At 36.5% G+C, this 25,234-nt stretch overlaps 1 protein-coding gene across 6 annotated transcripts in view; it reads right to left on the bottom strand.

Moving 5' to 3' along the window:
* The window catches only part of upSET, a 64,785-nt gene that overhangs the window by 13,141 nt on the left and 26,410 nt on the right, over positions 1-25,234 (bottom strand). For 5 of the 6 annotated variants that reach the window (XM_068374918.1, XM_068374916.1, XM_068374919.1 and 2 more), the window contains exons 2-12: positions 24,665-24,822; positions 18,576-19,586; positions 18,195-18,347; positions 17,427-17,694; positions 16,111-16,371; positions 15,072-15,302; positions 14,373-14,599; positions 13,000-13,569; positions 12,562-12,756; positions 12,047-12,363; positions 9,414-9,559 (exon numbers count right to left, since the gene is read on the bottom strand). In XM_068374918.1, the coding sequence (XP_068231019.1) occupies positions 9,414-9,559; positions 12,047-12,363; positions 12,562-12,756; positions 13,000-13,569; positions 14,373-14,599; positions 15,072-15,302; positions 16,111-16,371; positions 17,427-17,694; positions 18,195-18,347; positions 18,576-19,586; positions 24,665-24,771 (3,486 nt within the window). In that variant the 5' untranslated portion in view covers positions 24,772-24,822. The remainder of the gene's footprint in view (positions 1-9,413; positions 9,560-12,046; positions 12,364-12,561; positions 12,757-12,999; positions 13,570-14,372; positions 14,600-15,071; positions 15,303-16,110; positions 16,372-17,426; positions 17,695-18,194; positions 18,348-18,575; positions 19,587-24,664; positions 24,823-25,234) is intronic. The other variant, XM_068374921.1, reaches the window with a different exon arrangement.

Below are 25,234 nucleotides of genomic sequence, written 5' to 3'. Positions count from 1 at the left end.
AAGTATATTTTTCTTCATGAATTATTGATTTGTATCTATTTCTCATGTTAGGGGCTATAACTTGTTTAATAATTCATATTATAACCTTTAAAAACAATTTGTTAAATAAATCACATTAGAAAACCTTTAAAAATGAGTGTATACGTGTATTTATGGATGTGTGAAATGCATCTAGTAATTCTTTTGATTTATTATGGGAAAAATTGTTTTAGTTTACAAGCATTTAGGCTTGTGAGTGATCTCCCATAACGAATTCAACTCTTAAAACTCACAACCACCGTGTTACATTCACAATGCTCCTGTATTCTTCTGCAGGAACCAAAGAATAACCCACATATTGTTTTAAGTAAATTGTGACAAATCATAAGCAATGCATAACACATTCTCTTTGCATGTTAATTACCACTGTCACCGACTTCAAGCTAGTTGAAAATCCCTTGCCTAGTAATAACTATTTTCCCGATAAAACTTAAATCAAATTATTACGTAATAAAGCCAACATTCTTTACTTTCCTGGGACAAGCTCAAAAGTCACATTATACACATATTAGTAGTGATAAATGACATACATGATATATGCATATAATCATATGCATAGATTAACCAGTAGAAATTTTTAAAATATCTAATTTAACAAGTTCCTATAAATTTAGATGATTAGATTACCTTCGGTTGTTGAAGAATAAGATGAAAACAAGTTTTTCTGATAAATTCAATTTGAAGATTTATCATTTGAGAGTTGTTTGTAATTAGGTTGTGGTAGTCTTAGAGGAAACATCGAAGACTTGCACTGTGGGGGCCCTGATTTTGCGCCGTGCTAAATGAGCAATAGTTTACATTAGTGTTCCCAACTTTACTGTTCTGGCAAGCTAAGGATGAAAGGGGGTCTACCTGCCACATCATCAGCAGCCACTATCTGGTCATCCCTGGTCCTATCTTGGGTGGAGTGGGCACTTGGGCGCCTATCGTACTCGTGTGTGTGTTCAGTCTCTACGGCACTATGTGACGGTGCAATAACTCATCCCTAGCCTCTGACATCCACGAGCGACCTTTAACTGTTTTACTTTGGGGTCAATAAAGAGGGGATCAAAGTCAAGGGGCACAGCAATGAATTAGAAGGGACCAAATCACATTTACAAACAGAGGATCAGGTACACATATCTAACAGATAAAAGGGGCAACATATATAAAAAAAACGGAAATAGGAAACCAACAAACTGAAATACGAAACTATATGAACTGAACAAACGATGAAATTGTATCTTAACACGGATCCGGCATAACGAGGGTGACAGACATGTACACAGCATCCGAGATAAATAACGTCCCACATTAATTATAACACAAAACAAAAATTGATAAACTAAACATACATCAGCTGGAAAGAAAAGGGAGACATCTAATCAGTTGGGAGAGCAATCACATGGAAGACGCAGGCAGAAGAGAAGAAGGAGTGAGTGCAATACTGTATGATACCCCAGTATATTGAGCATAAAAGATGATCAGGAATTCTATAGACACGGGAGTTTTCAAGTCAAGAGAAGGGGTGAATTCAATACTGTACAATATATTAAGCATAAAGGATGATCAGGAATTCTATGGACAAGAGGAATTTTCAAGTCAAGAGAAGGGGTGAATGCATTACTGTACGATATATTAAGCATAAAAGATGATCAGGAATTCTATGGACACAGGAGGAATTTTCAGGTCATGAGAAGGGGTGAATGGAAAACTGTACAATATATTGAGCATAAAAGATGACCAGCAATTCTATGGACACAGGAGGAATCTTCAAGTCAAATTGCATATGTTGAGCTAAATGAAAAGGAGGGGATCCAGGTTATTATTTTGACAGGATAGAGCTTAAAAGATTTGGATACCTAATCCTTGTGCAACATATTAGAAGTTAAAGTAAAGCTAATCTTGACAGAATTTACAGAATAAAAATAAATTACATTGAGATTGTTGGACTGGTCATGAATAAGACATATCCATTGTTACACAGCACAAATCTATTATTTATACTGTATCTAAAATCTCTAAAAGATAATATTGAATCATAAAACATTACCATTTGGCTTTGCTTGGCAGTATTCACTAAACGATACAATCTTTAGGTTAAACTGTGAACCAGAGTCTTCTCTAAGAGATAGCAGAAACAAACTATCTACTATGTATATTCGTCTTAGACAAGCAGTAGCAGCAGAAATAAATTCAAAATTCCAAAAATACCAGGACTAACAGATGAAGTACATTGAGAAGCCTAAAATAAACATGAAGATGTGGTATTCGGAAGCTAGACAAGAAATTTAGGCAATTCCGGCACACGATGACCAGAGAAAGGAAAAAGCAAAGATTCAATAAAAACAAAGGGTAGTAGGAACAACTAGACAGTCATGGAGAAAGATCACAGATCACATCTTGGACCACGTGGACAGAAGAGAAACAGAAACAAATTAAAAGGCAACATGATATAAAACTTCATGAATGATAATGCGGTCAAGATTGAGCTGAATTCTCTAAGCTCTCTTCAAACCGACCCCTGAATTATTGTTTCTAGGAAGTGCTACTAACAATTACACCAGGCTCAAGAAAATTATAAGCAAAGTTCTTCAACGTTGAAAGATATAATTCTGAGTGATACTGAATCCCTCTTTTGATGGGGAATAGATTGAGATTACATGACAATATTAAATTCTTTTATATTCAAAATCATCAAATATTCTCATTTCCAACATAGCTCAATTAATAAATACTGTGAAGCAAGCTTTGTTTTCTTTAAGTTTTTATCTTAATTTCATTCAGATGGGCTATGGGTGTTGATAACATGCCTTCCCTTTTCAAAAGTGGTCCCCACAATGTCTAATGAATAAGAAAAGTAAATTTTCTACCACATGTGCCTTGCCTTCCTGACTCTACCCTTCAACATCTCTACAAAAAGCGTCCATAATTTGTCCACGATTACTGTATATTCATAGCTTGCATTATGCATGGGCAGTTGCATGGAAGGTTACTACACTTTACCAAAACAAGCTTTCTTCCACAGCTTCCAAAAATAAATTATAGATGCTATTCTTGGTCCTTACTCCCATGTGTCAAGTTACGTTGTTCTTTATTGAGCACTGGTGTACACACAAAAAGCATTTCTACCTCTTTTGATACTAGTAAAAATGAAGCTTCTTCATATGGTAGTTATCGATATGCCAATGAAAATGCCTCTCAAGGGAATTAATTGTAATGGAGGAGATCATTTCAAGTACCTATCAAATGCTGAAGTGATAGCATTATTTGACAAATTCCAATGATTGGCAAATTATTCCATCTGTTTTAAAAGCATGTCCACAATAATCTTTTATTTTTATAGTAACTTTGTCAGTTATGAGATATACCTTTTATAGCATTGTATGCACCTGAACTCCTTCCATAGACATTATAAGTTCCTTAGTAGATGATGAATAGAGTATGACGAGTTCTCAGATATAGAGCTACTGCTTTTATCCTGTGTGCAATGCTATGGCTCACTAGGCCAATCTACATATAAGATATCTAATCTACATACAGTATACAACGTTTAATTGCATCTGTAATGTACAGTATTCAAAGAATTTTATTAAACAACAAAGGAAGGTGATCTCAGATACCTTATAGCGCAGTATTTTCAACGTAGCGAGTCACATTTACAGCCCTCTTGGAATATGGAATTCCATATGACAACAGGGAACAGAGGTGCACCTTTTATTTTGCGATCAATACATGATTGCCATGGTTACATTACATTATTTGCTGTCAACTGCCATGTCTGTTACAAGCTCATCTTTTTCCTTCACTCACATTGTCAAATTATACAAGTCAACACTATGTTCATGACTCGATCAATTCACAATTTTTAAAATTTCTTGCACCGTTGTAATACATTAGACATGTACAGGCCAGATTAATATTATGTGGGTTATTTTGTGTAAAGGAGATAAAAAAAAAATAAATCCATGAATATACTTCTGAACCCGTATTTCCTTAAAAGAAATAAAAAAAAAATCCCCCTATAACTATTATAACTGGCACTAAAGTTACAAAAAATATTTAAAACTAATAGTATTATACCTTATTCGTCAGCCAGTAAATACTCAAATTCGCAAAGATTAAGCCCGAGAATGGTAAGAAATGACTGAACTGTTTACATGAAATTCTTTTCCCTGTTATTCATAACTTTCTAAAGTTTGCTTTTAACTAATTGTACGGTGCATTGATTTAAAATCTTTCATACAAAATACTAAATTAGCCATTTTCTATATTTCTCGAACTTGGAGAGGATACTTTTTCTAAACACAGTACTTCACAGCAAATTCCCTGCCTTTAATGACTTAAATCTTATGAACCTACTAACTACTACAGAACTTTCCCTTTATTTTCATCACGCCAGGATATTCATGGTTACCTATCTATGTTTATTTATCATCCCTAGATCACATAGAGTCAAGTCAAAAATACATTGTTTCCACTCTACTCTACAAACCTTTGTGCGGAATGGAAACACTGACAAGGTTTGCAATGAGTTTGATATCGTTAGGTAATGGAACTGGAATGCAGATTACCTAAAACAAGCAACTCAGAATGCAAGTTGTGTGTGACCAAAGTGTTAAGGAAGAAAAATGAGCTATGCAGAACCATTACTTCGTTGCTGAAGTTTATTCTATATACAAAACACATTGAAATGTTACCTGACAAAGCTAAAGATAAAGAATTTACTGTTCGTGTTATGTGACATCAAAATCAAACTCCAATAACAAATGATAATGTTGAAATAATGGCCCGATAATGGTTATATCTAGTACTTTGTCAGTTAAATTTGGAAACCAAATACTTGTTAGGATTTAACCCTCTGGTGATTCTGGCCCTGACAAAATAACTGTCAGACCCATGGCTTGCACACCTTTTCAATGTGAGCAACGACGTTACGTGTCAAAGTAAAGTACAGAACTCGTGTTGACGTTTCATAGGAATAAAGATGGAAACAAAGATGCATTAAAAAAGCTACAAGAATGCTTCAGATCCTCAGAGGGTAAATGAAATATATTAAACTGGATCATAGGCTACTACATTTGGAAAGCATAAACCAATACTGTAATGCTTTCATCTTTCCTGCAGTTGTGTCAACAATATTTGCGATAGTGGTCATACACAATCATTTAGCGCAACTTACAATATTATCCATAACTTTACTTCCTCTCTTAAGACACTACATGATTTTATGGAATAAAGGATATTTCATCGTTGAAGATTTAAGCCCATTTAAGCCTGGTTCTGGTTTATCTCGTCTACATTTAAGTCCGCTTTACCCTTTTTAACTGGCCTTATATTGCTTTAACTATAGGTTGATTTTAGGAAAAAATTTATCATATTGTGTAACTGCTTACCTAATTCTCACTTGTGTCCAGCATCTCTCTAATTATTCAATTACATGATTCTGAAATTGAATGCAAAGTGCTGAACCAAAACAGAATTTTGTAACGTAATGGGGTTGCAGATATCGGGCAGAATCAATTCCGATTCGACCAATAAGTTATTCTGTGATCTGCTGATGCTTTTATGTGCATAATGGTTGAAATGCAGCGATAAAAATAATTCAATATATAAGATGATGCTAAGATTTTGGCAGGGTTACAACACAGAACGGGTCGAGTCATAGTATACAGTAACTAATAGGCAAAAGCTTATGGATTTAATGGTCATGTTGGAAAAGAGACCTCTTTGATTTTGAGGATGTATAAAAATCTCATGACATTTATGCCTTCAGTAAATGCTACTGACAATTTCCAGTATAGCTCAAGGCTTCACTTTTTTCTTTTAAAGTTACATAATGTAACCTCACATCAATCTACCAGACAATCATTTTGTGAGTTTAAAGGTTTAAAGGCTGCTCATGACTGACACAGGCAAGGGATAGTGACATTGCCCCAGCAAGCAGGACAGTGTCCTAGAGACTGACTATATACACATATATGATCAGCGCTCAAGTCCCCTCTCCAACCAAGCTAAGACCAGCAAGGGCCAGGCAATAGCTGCTGATGACTCAGCAGATAGACCTATAGGCTCCCCCAAACCCTTAGCTTACAAGGATGGCGAAGTTGCAGCGACCAAAGGGGCTAGCGAGTTTGAGCAGGACTCGAACCCTAGTCTGGCAATCACCAGTCAGGGACGTTACCACGTTGTCCTTTATTCTATAGCAGGACTATCAATGTCACCTTGAGTGTAACTTTTATTCCTTTATCATTCTGGGTATCTTTGCAGTTATTTACTGTAAGACGAATTGATTTATGTAATCGAGCACAGAACATGTTGGGTCATCAGAGGTGTTTACTCAATGGTCTTTAGTCTGGTACCTATAACAATATTCCAGTCACAATAAGATAAGAGTAATAACATGTTTGTTGTGACTACTCTCTGTGCTAAGGGATAGTCTATGTTACCTACTGTACTCTATTTTCAAAATTCAAAGTTTCTTCACAGTCTGATATAACTGAAATGAATCATCAGTAAATAAAGACAATTAACTTTGCTCAGTTATCAATATTGAGGCCCTTTGCGTCAATAGGCGTAGGAGGAGATGAGGTTATCAATAACACTAATATGTCAACTGTTCACTATGAGATACTTCATATGACTTGGGCTGGTAAAGATAATGCTACATTAGCAGAAACCTTTGCATGAACCAATCACTTTGCAAGAAAATACTATAGGTTCCCCAAATATTGTGAGCTTATCAATATAAGGGGGTAAACTATGTTTACAGTTTTGACAAAGTCAAGATAAATAGGAGTTCAACCAAACCCCACAGAGTTAGCCTTTTGGACTATCGTAGGGTTTGGTTTCTGTGATAAAACTGTGATAATTTCTTAAATATTAATACTTTACTAATTGGATATATGAACAGATTGAAAATAGATGATTTTGACCTGATTCAGATTCTGATTATACGCAGGCTTATTCACCGAATTAATCTGCACATTCCTCATATCAAGCCATGTTGGTTGACTGAGATCGTTGTCAGTCAAATGTTAGAAAATGCTTTTCATATGATTTTCTTAAGTTACAAAGTTCCTTATGAGATATTTCAAGGAAGTAGTCTGGCCTAAGAGATGACTTTATTCCAAGAATTTCAATTTCATTTTCAATAATTTTTGTTGTTGTCAGGAGATTACTGCTAAGTCTACAAGTGTTACATACTTAGTTCTGCCAGGATAAATATGTCAAATACTTCATAAGATGATAAACAACAGGAACTATTTAATATAAAGCCAGTTTGCTAAGGTCAAATGATGCTAAGGACGAGGTCTGTGATGTCACGGATGGTGTTATGAACAGTATTAAATCCAATATTCTATGCAATGTCATGCTACTGTTTTACGTAGTGATCGTATAATTGATGGGAATTACGTTGAGATGTTACTTACTATTTTTGAAAAACAAACCAGAGGTGTTTTCGTCTCACATTGTCACTTTATGAAGATTACATATATCGTATACGTTGATGAAGCTGTTTAACAGTGATTTCAGGTAGATCGCCTTGCAACACAACACCTCCAACACTTCTCACCGTGTTGCATCAGCAAAATTGAGTTTCCAGTACCGTTAGAACAATGCCGGGAAATCCCCGGCCAATAATTACTAATAATTTACTAAAAAGGATAATGATTTTGAAAGACTGCTCCAATAAAATTCTCGGTAAAGTTTTTCTAAGCTATAAAAGTGTGGGGTTGGGGGAGCAATACGCTAGTAAAATGGCGAGGTTTAATTACAATACATTAATTGCCAGAAATGAACATAAGTTACAGTTTTCTAATAATATATCACATGTATATGAGCAACACGATGCGATGGTATGTGAACAACATGTTACATAGAATTCAACTGTTTTTGCTTTCATCCAGGTTGAAGAGAGAGAGAGAGAGAGAGAGAGAGAGAGAGAGAGAAGGTGTGAGAGAGAGAGAGAGAGAGAGAGAGAGAGAGAGAGAGAGAGAGAGAGAGAGAGAGAGAGAGAAAATGAAAGGTGTGTGTGTGAGAGAGAGAGAGAGAGAGAGAGAGAGAGAGAGAGAGAGAGAGAGAGAGAGAGAGAGAGAGAGAGAGAGAGAGAAAATGAAAGGTGAGAGAGAGAGAGAGAGAGAGAGAGAGAGAGAGAGAGAGAGAGAGAGAGAGAGAGAGAGAGAGAGAGAGAGAGAGAGAAAAGAAAGGAGAGAGAGAGAGAGAAAATGAAAGGTGAGAGAGAGAGAGAGAGAGAGAGAGAGAGAGAGAGAGAGAGAGAGAGAGAGAGAGAGAGAGAGAGAGAGAGAGAGAGATATATTACCAAAGTTATGCATTAAAAATAAGCAGATTAACATCGTATGTACACTTTGTACAAGTTTCAATCATGCACCATACCTGCAAGGATGTAAGCATTGATCTCATATACAGTACTACTGTAGTTTCCTTAATAACTCGTTACAAAAAAACACATGCACTGTTGCACATACATATGTTGCAAAAATATTTCAGTACAATGTTTATTACATTTTTCATGTGATATTGAGAAATTAATTTTTTCCAAAAAATTCACTGAGTAGCAATCTTTTATAACAAAGCATAAGGGCTCAGGTCTCGGGACTGAGCCAACTGTAAAATGGTAAGAATCATATTACAGGTGTACCACATTTCTTTTTACTTCTATCATTAGTCACATTATGCATGCCGATAAAACCCCGTACAGGTTTCCGCAATACCATGAAGCCTACGCTAGTCTATACTATCTATGTTTTGTATGTTCCCTACGATAATGATGCTCACAAAATGCTGAAACTAAATTACGTGTTTTAGGGAACTGAAGTAAAGTAAATATCGACTACAATCAATTTCTGCAAATACAATATGTAATACAATAATCATAATGTAAAACAAAATAAACCTTCAATGCCTACAACATTAAAAAAAATAATCCTTCTGAAAATTCAATAAGAAAAAAAAAAGAACTAAACATTAGATATTGTTTCCATTTTTGATAAAAGATATTTTCTCTTAGAAAGTCATAAAACAAAACAAAAAATATAAACAACATTCACACAACTTTCATACCTAAATTCAATGCTTATTCATAAACACACCTTAGCTACAGTACAGCAATGACTAGTTCTTTGTACTGAAAATATAAATTGTGGTTGACATCACCAAAATAAATTTTCTTATCTATCAACTAAAAATGAAGATTGTAAATAAAAAGAGAACTTTTGTTTATAAAACTAATATATAGAAGACTTATTCTGTTTGACAGCAAAATGACTGAAGAATTATAGTAAGAATAAACAACTGGAACGTTCTTTAAATATTTATTTTTATTTCTGACCAGTGGACAAATGTATTTTTGGCATTAAAGTCCTCTATCTTACCTCCTCCATACTTTTATCATCTTCCATTGCAGCTAAATGGACAGGTGTAGTAGGTGGGGTAGAGGACTGTTCAGAAGACATAGACTCTCGTGCTAGTCGTCTTTTCTTCAGGGGCGTTATGTAATCGCCAACACCAGTGGGGGAATCTGGAAATAAACATAGGACTTACTGAAATGTTTCTATACAATACACACAGCTTAGTATGAAAAACAGCTAGACTACGATCAATTCCAAGATTACTTTTACTAAAACAATGTCCTTTGTGGCATTCACTAGTAGACCAGCCAAATATAAATAAAGGAAGCAATTCCATAGGTTAGCAATAATGAGTCTCGGCTATATTAGGGCCGTGTCGAGTACACTAACACTGATTCCTAACTTATTAAAACCATTTAATTTAAAATCACCATCAATTAACAAAAGAATTCTGCCATCTTTTCTATTCAGGTACAATCTTGTATTTGCTGTTATATTACTGAGAATGTTGTCCTGTATTTCCTGTTACATAAAAAAATGAATTGACTAAACCTACAGACACAGAATTACTTCGCCCTTTCATTTACCTAAACTTTGAGAACTTGACGTAAAATAAGATAAACATAGTAAAAGAACTACACAATTACCAGTGGTGTACAGTAAAAGGCCTTTTTACTGACACCTAATGGCCCAGCTTTATTTAGTATTTAAATATTACCTAGAATTCGTCAGCAATTGCCCCTTTTAAGATTCGCAGGCGTGCTCTCCAATTACAGTACCTATCGCCGATACTTTTATCATTTGTTTTTTTTGTGCCTGGTATTAAATAATAAATATAACATTTCTGAAATAATGACAATTAATATTCCTTTCAAATCAAGCTTCTTAAATAAAGTTGATCTACAACATTCATTTGAGCGCGTAAGCAAAACAACAGCCAATTACCCACTATACGGGATTGCATCATTTGTTGTGGGCAAGTCTCCTCCCCTTCCATTCATCAGATTCCAATGAATAGTGTGTGGTGTGGTATAATTTTACTTGAAAAAAAAAATAGGTAAAAAATAACAATATACCAAAATGAAAAAGTAATAAATTCAGAAAATTATAAAACAGTTCTTATTGTGTGTAGACGTAACTTTAAAGTTTGAAATTTAAAAAATAAAATTAGAAAGATGAAAAAAAATTCTTATTGTACGTAAGAATGTTTTATATTCTGAATACCTTAATCATAAGATACATTAGATAAACAGTAAATTGAACAAAATTCTTTAAAGCAGTTGAAAGAAAGAAAAACAAATACTGTAGAATTACACTTGTCATTCTCTGGCTGCGAAGCATGACTTTGATAAAACATGTTTCATGTAACGCTCCAGTAATAATTCATGTAATATTCACATACGAAATAAAGACAGCAAATATACATCTTTTCCTATCTTTGCATTTATAAGAATATTGAGACTACCATCTATGGTTTTCAAATCCCGCTGACTATGGCAAACTACTAAAGATTTCTTTTACTTTCAAAAAGTGTCTTTTACTTTCTAAAAGTGTCTTTTACTTTCTAAGTGTCTTTTACTTTCTAAAAGTAACAAGTATTGTATTTATTTAACTATCGTTCAAATTCGTTCAAATTGTTCAAATTTTATCATACAAAGGAATATAGTTTTTAGTGAAAAATAATTTGAATGCCATCGAATAATAATTTCATAGTCTTTAGCTTCGCGATGACTGATTACAAAGCTTTCTTCCACTTCTTTAGGTAGTTTCTGTGCAATTTGGTTTACCTTTTCATAAACCGAATCCGCTATCAACTAACTTTACTTTTTGTTTTTCTCCAGCTCTGGATAACGCTTTCCCCAATACCAATATTGATCATTGTTGTTTTACCAGCTTCAGCTAAAACTTATTGCCCGAGTTCAACAGCATATTTCCTTACCAATCTTTTGTCCATAGTAAAAAAGCATAAAATATAATACAGTATGTGTCCTACTCTACTTAATGTCATTTGTACCTACTGCTGCAAATGTCTACCATCGTATGAAGTTGAAATGCAAATTAAACAAGAGTTGTTACCCGAATTCATGGTTTATAAAAAAAACCGGCTATTTCTTGTTCTGTATAACCGTACTCATTACTAACAATACTCTTAACCTTCACTTTTGCTTTTCAATTTATTTAAATAGAAGTTGGGCTAAAAAGAGCAAATTTAACCTAAAAAAAGGAATTTGTATAACACACAAGATAGCCTAAATGATAGAAACATTTGAAGCAAGTGGTGAGAATTTGGGAGTCGCACAATATAAGACAGCAGGAGTAGGCCTACGGAAGTTAATTCTTGCTTTCACTTCCTTACTGTTTTCAGAAATTGGCATTGTTTTCTTTCAATGTCTAGCATAATTGTTTTTGGTCACTTGGGTGATATAATAGGTGGTTTGAATAAGGTATTAACGTATTTCTAAGGGGTCACCTTATACAAGGGCCATTTTGATTATCCTACAATAGCAAAGTCCAGAGGGTGCTGGTTATAAGGACTTCTACTGTATAACATTCTGGAAATTATAAAATGAGGTACAGTACAGGTTCATCCCCTCCACCACTAATAAGGGTATACAAAAAGGAAGTAGAATATAATTATGTATCATTTGGACACTTACCTGGCCTACTATTGGGACTTGGACAAAGGCCATTGAAATGCGGTGTTTCTGATTCCTCACTGATGGCTTGTCTCAGCCAACGCTTCTTGGCCGAACCACCTGGCATGTCCAGGTTGAGAAATGTTCCTTGGATACTGCTGATTGTTCCTTGAGTGACGGACACCGATCGCCGGAGGGGAGTGGCAGGAGATCTCATGTAGCAGGTGGGAACTCCGGAAGGAAGATCTCCGACACTAATACTGCACACAGTAGGCATAACGGGATCGACGGTTTCGTTTAGCCACTCGTTCATTAGTGCTTTTTTGGTCTTCGGAAATCTATAGATGGAAAAAAAATTATTAAATTAGCAAAAATCTCCAAAAGAATGTACAAATATGAACTACCATCCATATAGCAAGCAGCTTTAGGACAACGACTTTATCACACAGGTAAACATTATTTCATATAAATCCAAACATCTCTAGTTTTATTCCATAACGCATCCATACTATCATCTTTTTTTGAATTATACATACCTAAACCCAATAGTATTATTGGATCCACCTTGCGGTGGCGAGTTAAAGTTGAGTGCAATTCCCTCAATTGTTCCACTCACGGGAGACATCAAACCCACTGATGCACAACTACTTTCATCACCAGTGAAGTCAGATGCTGTTGATTCGATACGGCTGTTTCTCTTCTGAGGGCTTCCTTTCCCTCTTCCCTTTTTTCTGTTCAAAAAAAAAAAAAAAAAAAAAAAATTATAAAGCTTTTGCCAATCCTTCAACTATTAACATGTTTATGAAAACTACTGTGGTAAATATTCCCACATAGCCAACTGATGCCTATTATACTGCAGTATCAAATGGCTTTTCCATCAAGTTCATGGTCTGCAACAATGAAGGCCCTAGTGTATGTCCAAATTCTGGATGGTGATCCCAATATAAAAAAAAAGAAGACAAAAACTTTCTTACCCTTTACGTCGGCTGCGATCAGTATTAGGGGTGTTTCTAACACTCTCGTCAGCACTACTATTCTTTTCCCAATCATCATCATCTCCCTCAACAACTGTTCTTTTTTTATCTTTATCTTTTGAATCTTTGCCTTTGTCCTCCTCTTTCTTCTTTTCCATTTCTTGTCTTCGTTGTGCAGCCTTTTCCATTCTTTCAAACGCTTTCATGTACGCAGCAATCTTGCGTTCTTCACGGGTCATTTTCTGTTGCTGTTTGTCAACTGCTTTGGGAGTATCTGGGCTTAAGGTACAAGCTGTAGTTGGAGGAGTAGTATGACTGGCCTCTTTGCAAACATCCTCTGGTGAACTGGAGGTAGAAGAACTGGAGGGCGATTTGACAGGCGACTTCCCGCACCCAGACGTTCGTCTCTGTTTCACGGGGGTGATGGGAGTAATGGGGTTACTACTCTGAACGGGAGGAATAACAGGAACCACATCAGAAGTCCGACTGTCGGTAGAGGTGGTTCGCTTGCTCATTCTCAGCTGGGGTTGCAGGTTTAGCTTTCTCACAGTCTTTTTACTACTACTACTACTGCAAAAGAAAAACATATCACATTAATTTCATTCATAAGACAGGAAGTTTAGCTATGATTAAAGGTAAACACATGCAACAGGTCAATGATTTAACCATTAAAATCTGCAAAACATTAGTAAGTAAATGTACAATGACCCCACATTTTTTTTTCAACTACTGTACTGGACTACACAGAGAACGAGTCTGACTCAACATAAAACAGGTTATTAAGCACCAATATAAGAGAACAATACAAAAACTTTTATATGGATTTCAATTAAGGCTAACTATAGAAATTATTATCTAAACTTACATTTTTCCTTCATCACAAAATTTTCCATAGCATACGAGAACACAAGTAATATACCAAGAGGGATACAAGTATAAAAAATTATTTATAAAAATGGTAAACGCTCTTTTTCACGCATTTTCATACGAAGCACTGACCCTTAACTAAAGTAGAGGCAATAATGTAAATTATCCACCCTTCATTCCTAAACCAAGACACAAAACAAGATGAAATAAAACAAAATGCTAGTCATATGGTCTTGCGAAGGAGACTAGAGAAAAACCCACATTTGCAAAAGACACTGGAAAGCAAGCGGGAAGAGAGGAAGACGGAACAAATATTAAGTAGAAGGCTAAAACTTAGGTGCTGCTATGGAACATATGAGATGGCAAAGACCCTCTGTGATGTCTACAGAGCATAACGCAAGACACACTGAGGACACTAAACCCCAAGGTCTACTAATAAAGATAAAATTCAATCCTTTTTATATATACATCAGCTTTTGGTTAGGAAATAATGAACAAGTACTTACATCATGAACACCCCATTCTTCTTTGAGAAGGTTTGATGACAAGGAGAACTATGTTCCGTCTTTGGAGGTGGAGAATGAAGGCAAACATGTTCTCCAGGATAACAGCAAATCAGGTCTACAGTAGAATTTGCAGTTTCCAGCGCTATCATAACTTCTTCACCTTCTTCTATGTCTCTAGTTGCTACCAGGTAAAGATGTAGAGACCCTCTTTCGACAACATGTCGTACCTATTCAAGAAAACTTTGCTTAAAATTCTGATGAATATATTCTTCAGCAAAATAAGCTCATCTCACTAAATATATAATTGAAAAAATTAGATATGTAAATTTACTTCTACTTGTCTTGTCTTTTCTTTTATAAAGAGGTTTAACACCACAAAGTATTTATGAAATTTTACTCATGTCAACAGGATGCCTGAAAACTTTAAATCATTCATTCATTACTCATGTCAAATTGTGGATTGACTAGGTATTCTTTTTTTGAGTCATAGTTTCTGACTTTATACAAATGATTTCCTGTAGAGCACGCTGACATAAGTTTAACGGACCATAAATATTCAGATTCATTCATACATTAGTCTGTTTTATTATAAATCTATGCGAACCTAAAGTAAAAAATTAAAACATTTAAAATGTTATACAACTACACCAAAAACTGTACGCACTCAAGCAAAATGTGAACCTAGTCAGAAGTACATACCTCCGCATTGGGTTTGCAAGATCTTCGTGTAAATCTCGCATCGTTGCCATACGTTCTGGCATCGACACATACACTGAGACCTTCCTTGGGCATATGGTACTGAAGAACATATGGGAAGTAGACTTGACCACTTATTGATTGTTGGGCATTCCACTGGGAAGCCAACAGATATTTGCCTTGGTACTCCGCTATTGCAGTGTTCACCGTTAACCTTGTAGCTGCCACAAGAATCTGGAAGTAAAAATAAAGCAAGCTCAGACAGTGATAGACAAGGATTTTAAGCACTGTACATTATACACTAAGTACGTTTCTTCTTTCCTATCAACTGCTTTCTCCTGAGTTGTGATTTAAGAATAAAGGCAAAAGCCATTGCAAACCATGTGTTGCTCATTAAGTTTCCTATAATTTCAGTTATCTTACAGTTTATTCTTTTTTTATTGGCTATCCCCCAAAATGGGGGGAAGAGCCATGTTATATATACACTACACATATTATGTAATGAAAATTGCTAAGACAAAAAGAACACAAGTGATTCAATATAGGCAGTAAGAGAGACAACTACCCCTGAGTTCGCAAAAATATATCACATCCACACTTGCCGAGAGAGAGTAAGATCATAAGTGTGAGTAGTCTTGCAATAAAAAAATAAAATCATATACCTCAGCCTTTAACAATGCTAAAATGTAATAGTATTCAGTTACACAATAGCAAACACAGGACAACATTTACTATTGTATAACAGTAATGTAGGACAGTGCCTCAACAAGTAACAAAAGCCATTATTATATTAGCCTTGAAAACACCATAAAAGCTTACCCTCATGCTTGACATTCACAATTGATGGACACTGAGTAAATGGGACTTTACTTTACATAATAAAAATAACAACATATTGTATTAGTATTATGTAGTTCCCTAGATACCAAAGATTCACCTTTAGTTTATGGATGAAATGCATTTTACCAATACAGTTTCAAATGCAGTCTACCCATACATAGTCCTGCCTAATATTTTTTCAAGGAGCTCTTAAATCCCTTACCTTGCTATCAAAGATATCAAAGAGCGTGTGGGGATTTGGCACCACCTTGCATCGATGTCCAAGCAATGCACCTTGTGTAGAGGCTCTTAGATCGGGAGAGACACCGTTGATACGCGCAGCATGAACTCTTGCCCTGAGTTCCGGAGAATAATGATTCGTAACCGCTTTCTCGTAATCTTCTACCCACGCTCTTAACCGCTCCACCGGGCCAACAGAATCATCACTGACACCTTCACAGCCACTCATACTACTACTTTTTCTCTGGAAAAGAAAATCAAAGAGAATATGTAAATATTTCAATGGAAAAGGTATAACTATGAAATAAGATAGTGTGACAAAATTGCATTTGACCTATAAAGCACACTATTCTTACACTTGACCTTCATACACAATCTACACGTGGATTTCGCAAGTGTAATTTGCATATTAAAACTTAGTCTTCATCTCATAAACTGTTCACTAAAGTGATGACAAGTGTGAAAAAAAAAATTCACATGGACCAACGAGTCCTTTTTTAGATGCTATTACGATCTTAAAAAAACATTTTACAAAATCTTAAAGCCAAAAAAATTTAAAACCCTATTTAATATCATCACTATGCTATTTATCATTATCACTATGATGGATAACCTTAACAATGCCACTGAACCTGTGAAAAGAATGACTAACAGTAAAACCATTTGTTCTCTAGATTAAAGAAGAAAATTTGGTAGTTGTCTGATAACTCACCAATATTAAATGGTGCCTCGAGACAACAAAACTTGCTCAGCTTTGCACCACAAGTGCTATTAGATGAACTCTTGAATTGCCTTTCTATCAATTACCATCAAAGGTAATTCATTTTTTTCTCTACAAATGAAGGTTTGATTGTTGGACTTTCCTATGAACTATCTCAGTTTAGATGTGGAGCCTGCTGTACCCTTCCTAACAATAGTTTCATAACAAAAAGAGTTCTCCATCTTAAAATCTAAGGTCTCGTTTATAACCATTTCCAGTAAAATAGATATAATATACCATAGACTTCTACAATACATTAACTAATAGGACACCATAAAATGTAAACCCCTCTAAAGTCAAACTTTACCTACCTACCATATAAAACACTGAATCATTAAAAAAAAAAAAGTTTCCCCATACATCTAAAAATTACTGATGTTTTAAAATAAAATTATCTATTTTGTCAACTCTGGTAACTTTCCCTTCTGACATTCATACGATGAAGAGCTGTACATTTCCCTCGATAAAATCAAAACCAAGTTTTTTCCTCATAACTCCTGAAACCCCACAATATTAACACAATTTATCAAGATACTCACTCTTCGAGTTTTGACCAGAATTCTGCGCTCTCTCTCATCTGTTTCCGGAACGTTATTGTTATTGCAAGAATTGTTGATGCTCCCCTTCTTAACTTGGCACAGAGATCCTTTCTTATTACTTTTTACATCTTTGATCTGCTTTGCCTTTTTCTTCTTTACAACTTTACGCTCAGTGCTCTTCCCTCCCGAGCCTCGACTCTTATTAGACATGGGGAGGTTGTCGTCTGAATCGGAAGAGGACAACCTGGAAAGAGCCGACGTGCGACTGCTAAAATAAGGCATCGAATGATTAAATAATCTGTAAAAACAGGACTGCATACATGTTTTTTATCTACCACTTTAACTTAGCATAAACAACAATGAACTTGGTTAGAAAGAATATATTTCAAAATTAACATGATTTATTTAAAAGCAATTCACAAGGTTGACCGCATGAAAAAGGAAACTACTAATGACCTAAATTTAATATGTGCCAAGTAACGAACAAGATCTATTTTGAAATTTTTTTATGAAATTTGGGTACTGTATATTCACAGAAATGTAAAAAAAAAAAAAAATCAACAAATAAAAAGCTTTTAAGATAAAAATTAGTAATCAAAGGTGATGCCACTAAAACCTACTTAGTTTTTCTTTGTTTTTTTTATTTATAAGTCATGACGATATTGATGAAACGGGTACTAATTTTTTTCATATGAATCAAGCACATAACTATTATTTAGTAAGAATGTCACACCAAATTACAAAGGCATGGTTCAAACAAGGTCTTACCTGGCAAGATGAGCTTTGATTTCCTGGCGCCTTCGAATTTGCAAATCTCGGGCTCTGAATCGGTCAACATGTCTAGGCTCGCAGGCCTCGCACAAGTACTCGTCAGGTATATTGTCACGATCTATTTCCATACAATCTACATGCTGCCATACACTGTAAAAGAAAGCATTAAGATGACCATATGATGCATACAGAATTCAAGTATGAATAAGTCTACCAACAATTTTGTATTTCAGATAAAAGTATAATGGGTATTACATTAAACACCCTTTTACACACTCAACTGTTTCTTAATCTGAATTTCCTTGAAACATGAGCTATGTTTATGAAAGAAATGCCCCAAAATAAAGTATCATCAACACTTGAGAGTGAAATACTTACAAGCACCTATCACACTGAATCATGTATCCATCGTCATGGGAAAATTCACATATACAACGGGTAATGGAGTCGTCCACTGGTTGTTCATCTCCTTCCCCCTCTGGAGCAGTTTCAGTCTCTTCTCCCGATGGACCGACTGAAGAGCTGCGATCACTCAAACGTGAATCGTCATCCGTTTCTGGCCCAATTGTGGAGGTGAGTGGTGGAGGAGGAGGGGGTGGAGGATGAGAAGCTACAACAGCAGCAGATGGAGAGTGGTGCAAGTCCAAAGGTAAAGGTGGGATGTGAGGGGAAGGAAAAAGAATTCCCTTAGGATGGGGCATAAACTGCTGTCTGTGTGGTGGCATTACACTCAGAGGATGCTGGGAAACGCACAAGCTGGACACACTCGTCGAAGATGCCGCAGCAACAGCAGCAGTAGCTACGGGAGGATTGGCGGAGGTGACGATTCCTACTCGAGGTGACGGAACTATGATGCTAGAAACGGTCTGTTGGTGAGAAACGTGTGACTTCTGGTGATGTACATGTTCTTGATGCTGAACCTGTTCTTGGTGTTGATGTCGTTGCTGCTGTTGCTGCTGTAGAGGATGATGACTTGGATGATGATGCTGGTTATTATGGTGATGATGCTGTAATGTATGGGTCTGATTAAGTATGTGGGAATGATGTATTTGTTGATGGTTATGCTGTGCAACATTGCCAGTGCTGATGCTGCAGCTAGAACTAGAAGAAAGATGATTAATCTGATGCTGTGAAGATACTTGGCGCGATGAACTGTGATAGTGCGGAGATGGCGACGAAGCGGTGGGTAGAGGCGGAGGGGGAGGGGATTGTGGTGGCGTAGGGGGTGGAGGCGCACCATAATTGTGGTCTTGAAGCACAAACGGCAGGTTATACGATGAGCTGTGCTTCGATGATGACGAAGAGTAAAACGATGACGAGGGAGGAGCACTCACAGATACACTTGATGAGCCATCCAGGGATCGGCCCATTGTCTCTCCCACATTGGATCTACAATTGGAAATCAAGAAAAATATTAATCACAAGGACTTGCATACCATACAGATAATCTATACACTAAATATATGATTTGAACAAAGATCTAACAAACTAAATAAGAAAAAGAAAAATTAAATATGTTACAGTAAAACTTATTTGAAACAGAGAAATTAAGAGTACAAAAAAAAATATTCCCTTCTATATTTCATTTTGTTCCTATTCATAAAGAGAAGCAATATAACTAAAATACTGGCAAGGGGACTTGTCTAAAGCATATAAAAAAATGGTTGCCCAAGCTTTTATCTATAAACAGTACTATACATTACAGTATATGTATATTGACAATTCATGTAAGATAACTCAAATGGTATACAGTATAGCTTTTAATTCTCACAATACGCATTCATGTCAAGTCAGTCTAACCTTATTCATGTTAGAATCATGCAGGTAATGTACTTCCTTTCCTAATCTCCGTAATACTATTTCAATCATACACATAGTGTCTATAGAGATAAAAACTTAAAACATTTTACTTGAATATTTTATCAACACAACCACAAACCTCTTCTTCACACTGGCTTTCACACATTTTCTTTTATATTATATCAAAAATATCTTTAAGTAATTTGTACTTTACCTAACTATACAATACTGAATTGTTTAATAAAAGTGTGCTTTCAGCGAAGCTGGACAAGCTGTAAAAAGTCAACTAGGTAGCGGTAGTTACTGGTGGGTGACAGGGAATCCATTCCCAACCAACAGGTATCTGAGCTCTCACTTCAACCTTCAGCCTAGGACTTGCGGAATGTTTGAGACGGGAAGTGAAACTTGAAGGACTGAGGTTTGTATATAGTTAGGAAAAATCACATTCTTTAAAAATCTATGATACGTTCCTACACAAACACAGCCTTTCATCCTGTAATGGGAGACTTTTAATCCTTAGGAGGGAGGAAGTACCTATAACCAAACTGGCTAGTCTACAATCGCAGTAACCTTCTAGAGACTTCCTCATGAAGATGCGCCAGGTGTTAGGCTAAGTCAATGACAGGAACTGGTAGATGGTCAAGAAAAACCTACATCTATGAGGAAGATATGTTGTCAGAATGTATGGTAATTATGAAAATGTCCCTTACATTTGGCCATCATCCCTGTCGTCTGGAAGGATAAGGGAGAAACTTCTAAAGAAAACTTATTCAAAAGTAAAGTTGCTCGATTATGTGGTTCCCCTACATTTAGTGTTCAATACAGCAAATAATACAGGGGTCAAAGGACCTGTCAATCTACCTCACATTCTTGACTTACATCAAGACCTCAATCTTAGACGAGATGTTTTTTGTCCTGTGGAGGAGCTAAGTTTGCTACATAGTGTGTAAAGCAACTACCAGAGAGCCAAGGATACTAACATCCACGGATATGTGGGTATGCAGTAGGTAATGGGCAGAGACAGCTCTCTCATTACCCAACTCTCGTCTTCATGAATTAAGGCCAACCGGTTCTTCCCGAGAGCTGGGGTCAATGCAGTGTATCTCACTTCGTGGCCTTGAATCTGAGATGCTCCTTTTGTCTTCTCACCAGCTGGAGGAACATGTCTGAATGTTCCACAAAGTAAAAAAGAAAGTATTTTAGGGTCTTTTTTCTCTTGTTCCTTGTCACTGAAGGAGAAGTAGTAGTGCCCTCCCTGGATGGGAAGGCAAGTCATCCTGGTCCCTGCTAGATCTTAAAGGACAGAGATGAAGAAGAAGGCCTTGAAGTCATGAAAATCTGGGTCTTAGGTCCAGACCACAAACTCCTGAAACAAGGCGATGAAGATTTTCTATCCTCCAGAACAACTTGTGAAAGGGTAAGATATGACATTTCCAACTGGCTTTGTCAGGGCTAGGCTAGTAGAGGACAGGCTCTTGGATTGAAATCCTATCTGCTGTCCATCCCTTGGGTTTGAGCAGGATTGCTTGCAAGAGCTCCAAACTTACGAAAATTTCCCAGTGGCTTAAGCAGTTCTCATACATTCCAGACTTAAGTCCCAGATGAAAAGTTGTATTGGGGGTCAAGTGCTATTCTTCACTGCAAAGATGGAGAAACTTACATGACGAAGAAAGAAAGACACCAGCTGGTCAGGCTACCAGCAAAATGTGGCCACTTTGGATAGATCAGGATCATATCTAGCCTCGATGTAGTCTCCCGATTGCTAAGTAATTGGCGAAAAAGGGAAACGGGCGGAAAGGAGTCAGCGCGTCTAATTTCCAAAGATGTTAAGAGTCTTTGAATGATGATGACGGACTGGGGAATAATGGGAAGTTTCTTGTTCACCCAGTCAAGCAATGGTAAAGACCCAAGTAAGAAACCTCTCCATCAAGCAAGATGTACGAATCACATTGACCCTCACATAAGTCCTCCTTACCCGAGTATGTTTGCTCGTAGAGTCTTTTTGCCTGGAATGAACTTTCGCAAATATCTTTACCAAATTGATGACTTCAAAAGAGTGCACCTGCTTGATAAGTCACTGAAATGAGACCTTTTGCAGACAGTCACGGACTGGAGCATTATTGTTCACCAATGCTATTTTGGCAAGTTTGCAAAGAAATGCTCAATGTGTTATCAGTAGGTTCAAAAGCAGTTACAGAGTACTGTACTTCTTTAGTGGGTCTCATATACACAAGACAGAAAGGATCTCGGATGGCAGCCTCATCACTCACTGGATGCGCGTGTGGTCGCAGATTCTCCGGAGGTGAATTTCAAGTTCAACTCCATATTGATGCTTCCCATAATCCGGGAGCAATCACTGGTGTGGAAGCATCTATAGAATGGGTTCTCCAATAACAAGAAAAGATTCAGAAGACATAACCATCCAAAAGTTCTTAGTTGTGCAGGAGCAGCTTCATTTCTTTCCTTAGTTCGCTGAAACTAATATTCCATGTACTACCAACATACTTTGGTTATCTATTACTGCCTAGCCATGCAGCTGAGTTACTGATAGAACGAGATTCTCATATTATGGCCAAAAGAAGGTCAACTTCCTCTGTCTTGGAGTATTGTTTCACTGAGAAAGAGAAGACAATCTGGTTACCGAATAAATCCAATTAGCAAGTCTTGCTCTCGAAGACACCATAAAGGTGAGCATGTACCCTCTGGGTGAAAAGCAGTCTGAAGTTACATCTTGACCTGCAAACCAAAGCCTAGAGGAAGAGGAGGAGATTATGATGGACCAGAAGACCGAATCCTTCAGGTTCAACAGAGCAGGAAAAGTCCTCTTTGTGATAATAAACTGTACAGCAATTGCCATCTTCCTTTGAGAGGGAGGAAAGTCAATCACTTGGCTCCCATGGACTTCATTGTAAAGAGACATTTTTGTGTGAAGATTTAAAAACCTTAGCAATAGCATTCTCAGCCAATTAAAGTGATTCAAAACATAAGATACTTCTGATGAAATTTCTCATGAAAGAGCCTCTACAACCTGAATCAAGTATGCAATCCTCGTGATTAATCTGCTCGGAATTTGTACATCAAAAGTAATGAATGGCACTCTCGAATTGAAAAATAGCACATTTACTTAAATCACATGTGGCAAACCCACCTCATTCCAGGCATTTAAACAAACCAGTGACCTTGAGAATACGATTTCAAGATTTGTACATACAGTATACATAGGAATTCAGTAACAAGAGATCCTGAGTGGTATAGGATTAAGCTTGCAGGGATTCAGTGCATGGTGTTTCCATAAAATATACTGTACGGGAGGGACCCTGACTGGGGATGGTGCGTGCTTAAAATTGTACAGACCAAAATAAGGGAGAAACTCGTATATAGACAAGTGCTTGGGCACAGTTCAGTGCGATATAATTGGAGAGTGAATGCTAGAAGGCAAGAGTATGCCTAAATAGGCATGTACGTGAGTATTCAAGATGAGATGAATGAGCTCCGGACACACACAAGGTTCTAATAAAACTCGAAAGATCTTACTAGTCTTTACATTGAAAAGGGAAATCCTGAAGAGTACTTATGGGCATATACGAACAGGTAAGGGGGTCCTCCTGTAAGAGCATGTACTGTAAACAGATGTGGGCACTGCAGCATGTGCTCGCACACGATTGGATTTCTTTATCCATAAGAGGTAAAGATGGGTGGAACCCTTCCATACCGACCAGCAGTGGTTGAAGACACAGGGGCAGAAGTGGAGGAGAAACTTAAAGTCCTCCTTCTAGTGTGGCTTCCAGGCCAGTAACAACACTGCAACAAGGAAAGAGATCCTAGGAACTCTAACAGAGAGATAAGTCTTTAGCACCTTTCCGGACACAGGACGACAATGATGAGAAAGATGGCATCCCTCACCTTCAACTCAGCATAAGCAGACACACTCCTTCCCAATCATGAGGGAAGTAACAGCAACAAGAATGCTGTCAAATATCCCTCGGAGATAATGAACTGTTAATAATCATCTGAAACACAAAAGATTAAAACAGCCAGCAGTTGGCACTGGGAGTATGTCCGCACTTTTTAGAAGCTGAAGACAAAAAGTGAGAGCTCAGTAACCTGTCGTGTGGGCAGGACTTCCAGCCCCCTCGTCAAAGATTTAACAACAAACTGTATCCTGCTTCACTAAAGCATACACCTATTATAGGATGAAGGTTTGTGTTAGCATAGGATCAAATGAATCGTTAATTCACGAATTATGGATATATATGTGCAGGTCCTTTTCATAGTTCAAGGGTTTCTGGGACAAATGTTCGACTCTCCCTAGGGATAATTCACTCTCCAACATGTTAACCTAAACCTTGAATGGGAAAAAAATTCCTATATTATTTGTCTTTTATACTTTATGGAACTTCGATATAGTACTTTAATGTATATAGAGTACAAACAAAATTTAGTTAAGGCAAGAACTTCCTTGCTGTAATATGAATCTAAAGTATTGTACAGTATAGTACAGTATTGTACTTAGGTAAATGCTACCCACTTCGCAGTTTCACAGAAGCATAAAGTACTGTACTTAGGAAAGTAAAAAAAAAAAAAATATTATATAACCTATTTATACCCTACCAATTCTGAAACCTACAGACCTTTGAAACATCATAACTTTTGAATACTAAACATACCTTGGTGGTTGCGTGTAAGCAGCCAAGGTAACATGATGCGTAGGGTTTTGGGCGTTGGTGGTGGCCCCACCAGGACTAAGCACCAGCTTGTGAACCACTAGCGACATACCGCCGCTACCTTCCTTCACTTTCAACCCATGCCATCTTTATTAGGGTTACTGAAAATATCAAAATAAATAAGCATGATGTTAAGTCTTACTTTCAATTCATCAAAAATAGTCTACAACGAAAACTTGTAAATATGAATACAGTTGTGACAAATTACAAAAACATAGCAAAATAATGTTACTAAAGGCAGTACAACTTCATCTACAGAATGTATCTAAAAGTCTATGACATCTTCCCATCATTATAAGTGACCCAACATTCCAGAAGACCTTCAAGTGCTCTTACAAGACTAAATTGTGGGTAAACTCTCAACACCAAATGATAAGGAGAGGTATGAGGGATTGAACAAAAACCCAGGCAAAAGGAATATCTTATATTGTATTGCCATGCCAATATAGAATGAAAATAATTTCAATAATAATGTTCAGAGAATTTAATCATAGCATAGATTACACAGTCCAA

This window comes from Palaemon carinicauda, chromosome 6 (assembly GCF_036898095.1).
Source record: "Palaemon carinicauda isolate YSFRI2023 chromosome 6, ASM3689809v2, whole genome shotgun sequence".
Classification (NCBI taxonomy): domain Eukaryota; kingdom Metazoa; phylum Arthropoda; class Malacostraca; order Decapoda; family Palaemonidae; genus Palaemon; species Palaemon carinicauda.
This window is presented reverse-complemented; position numbering and strand designations above follow the sequence as displayed.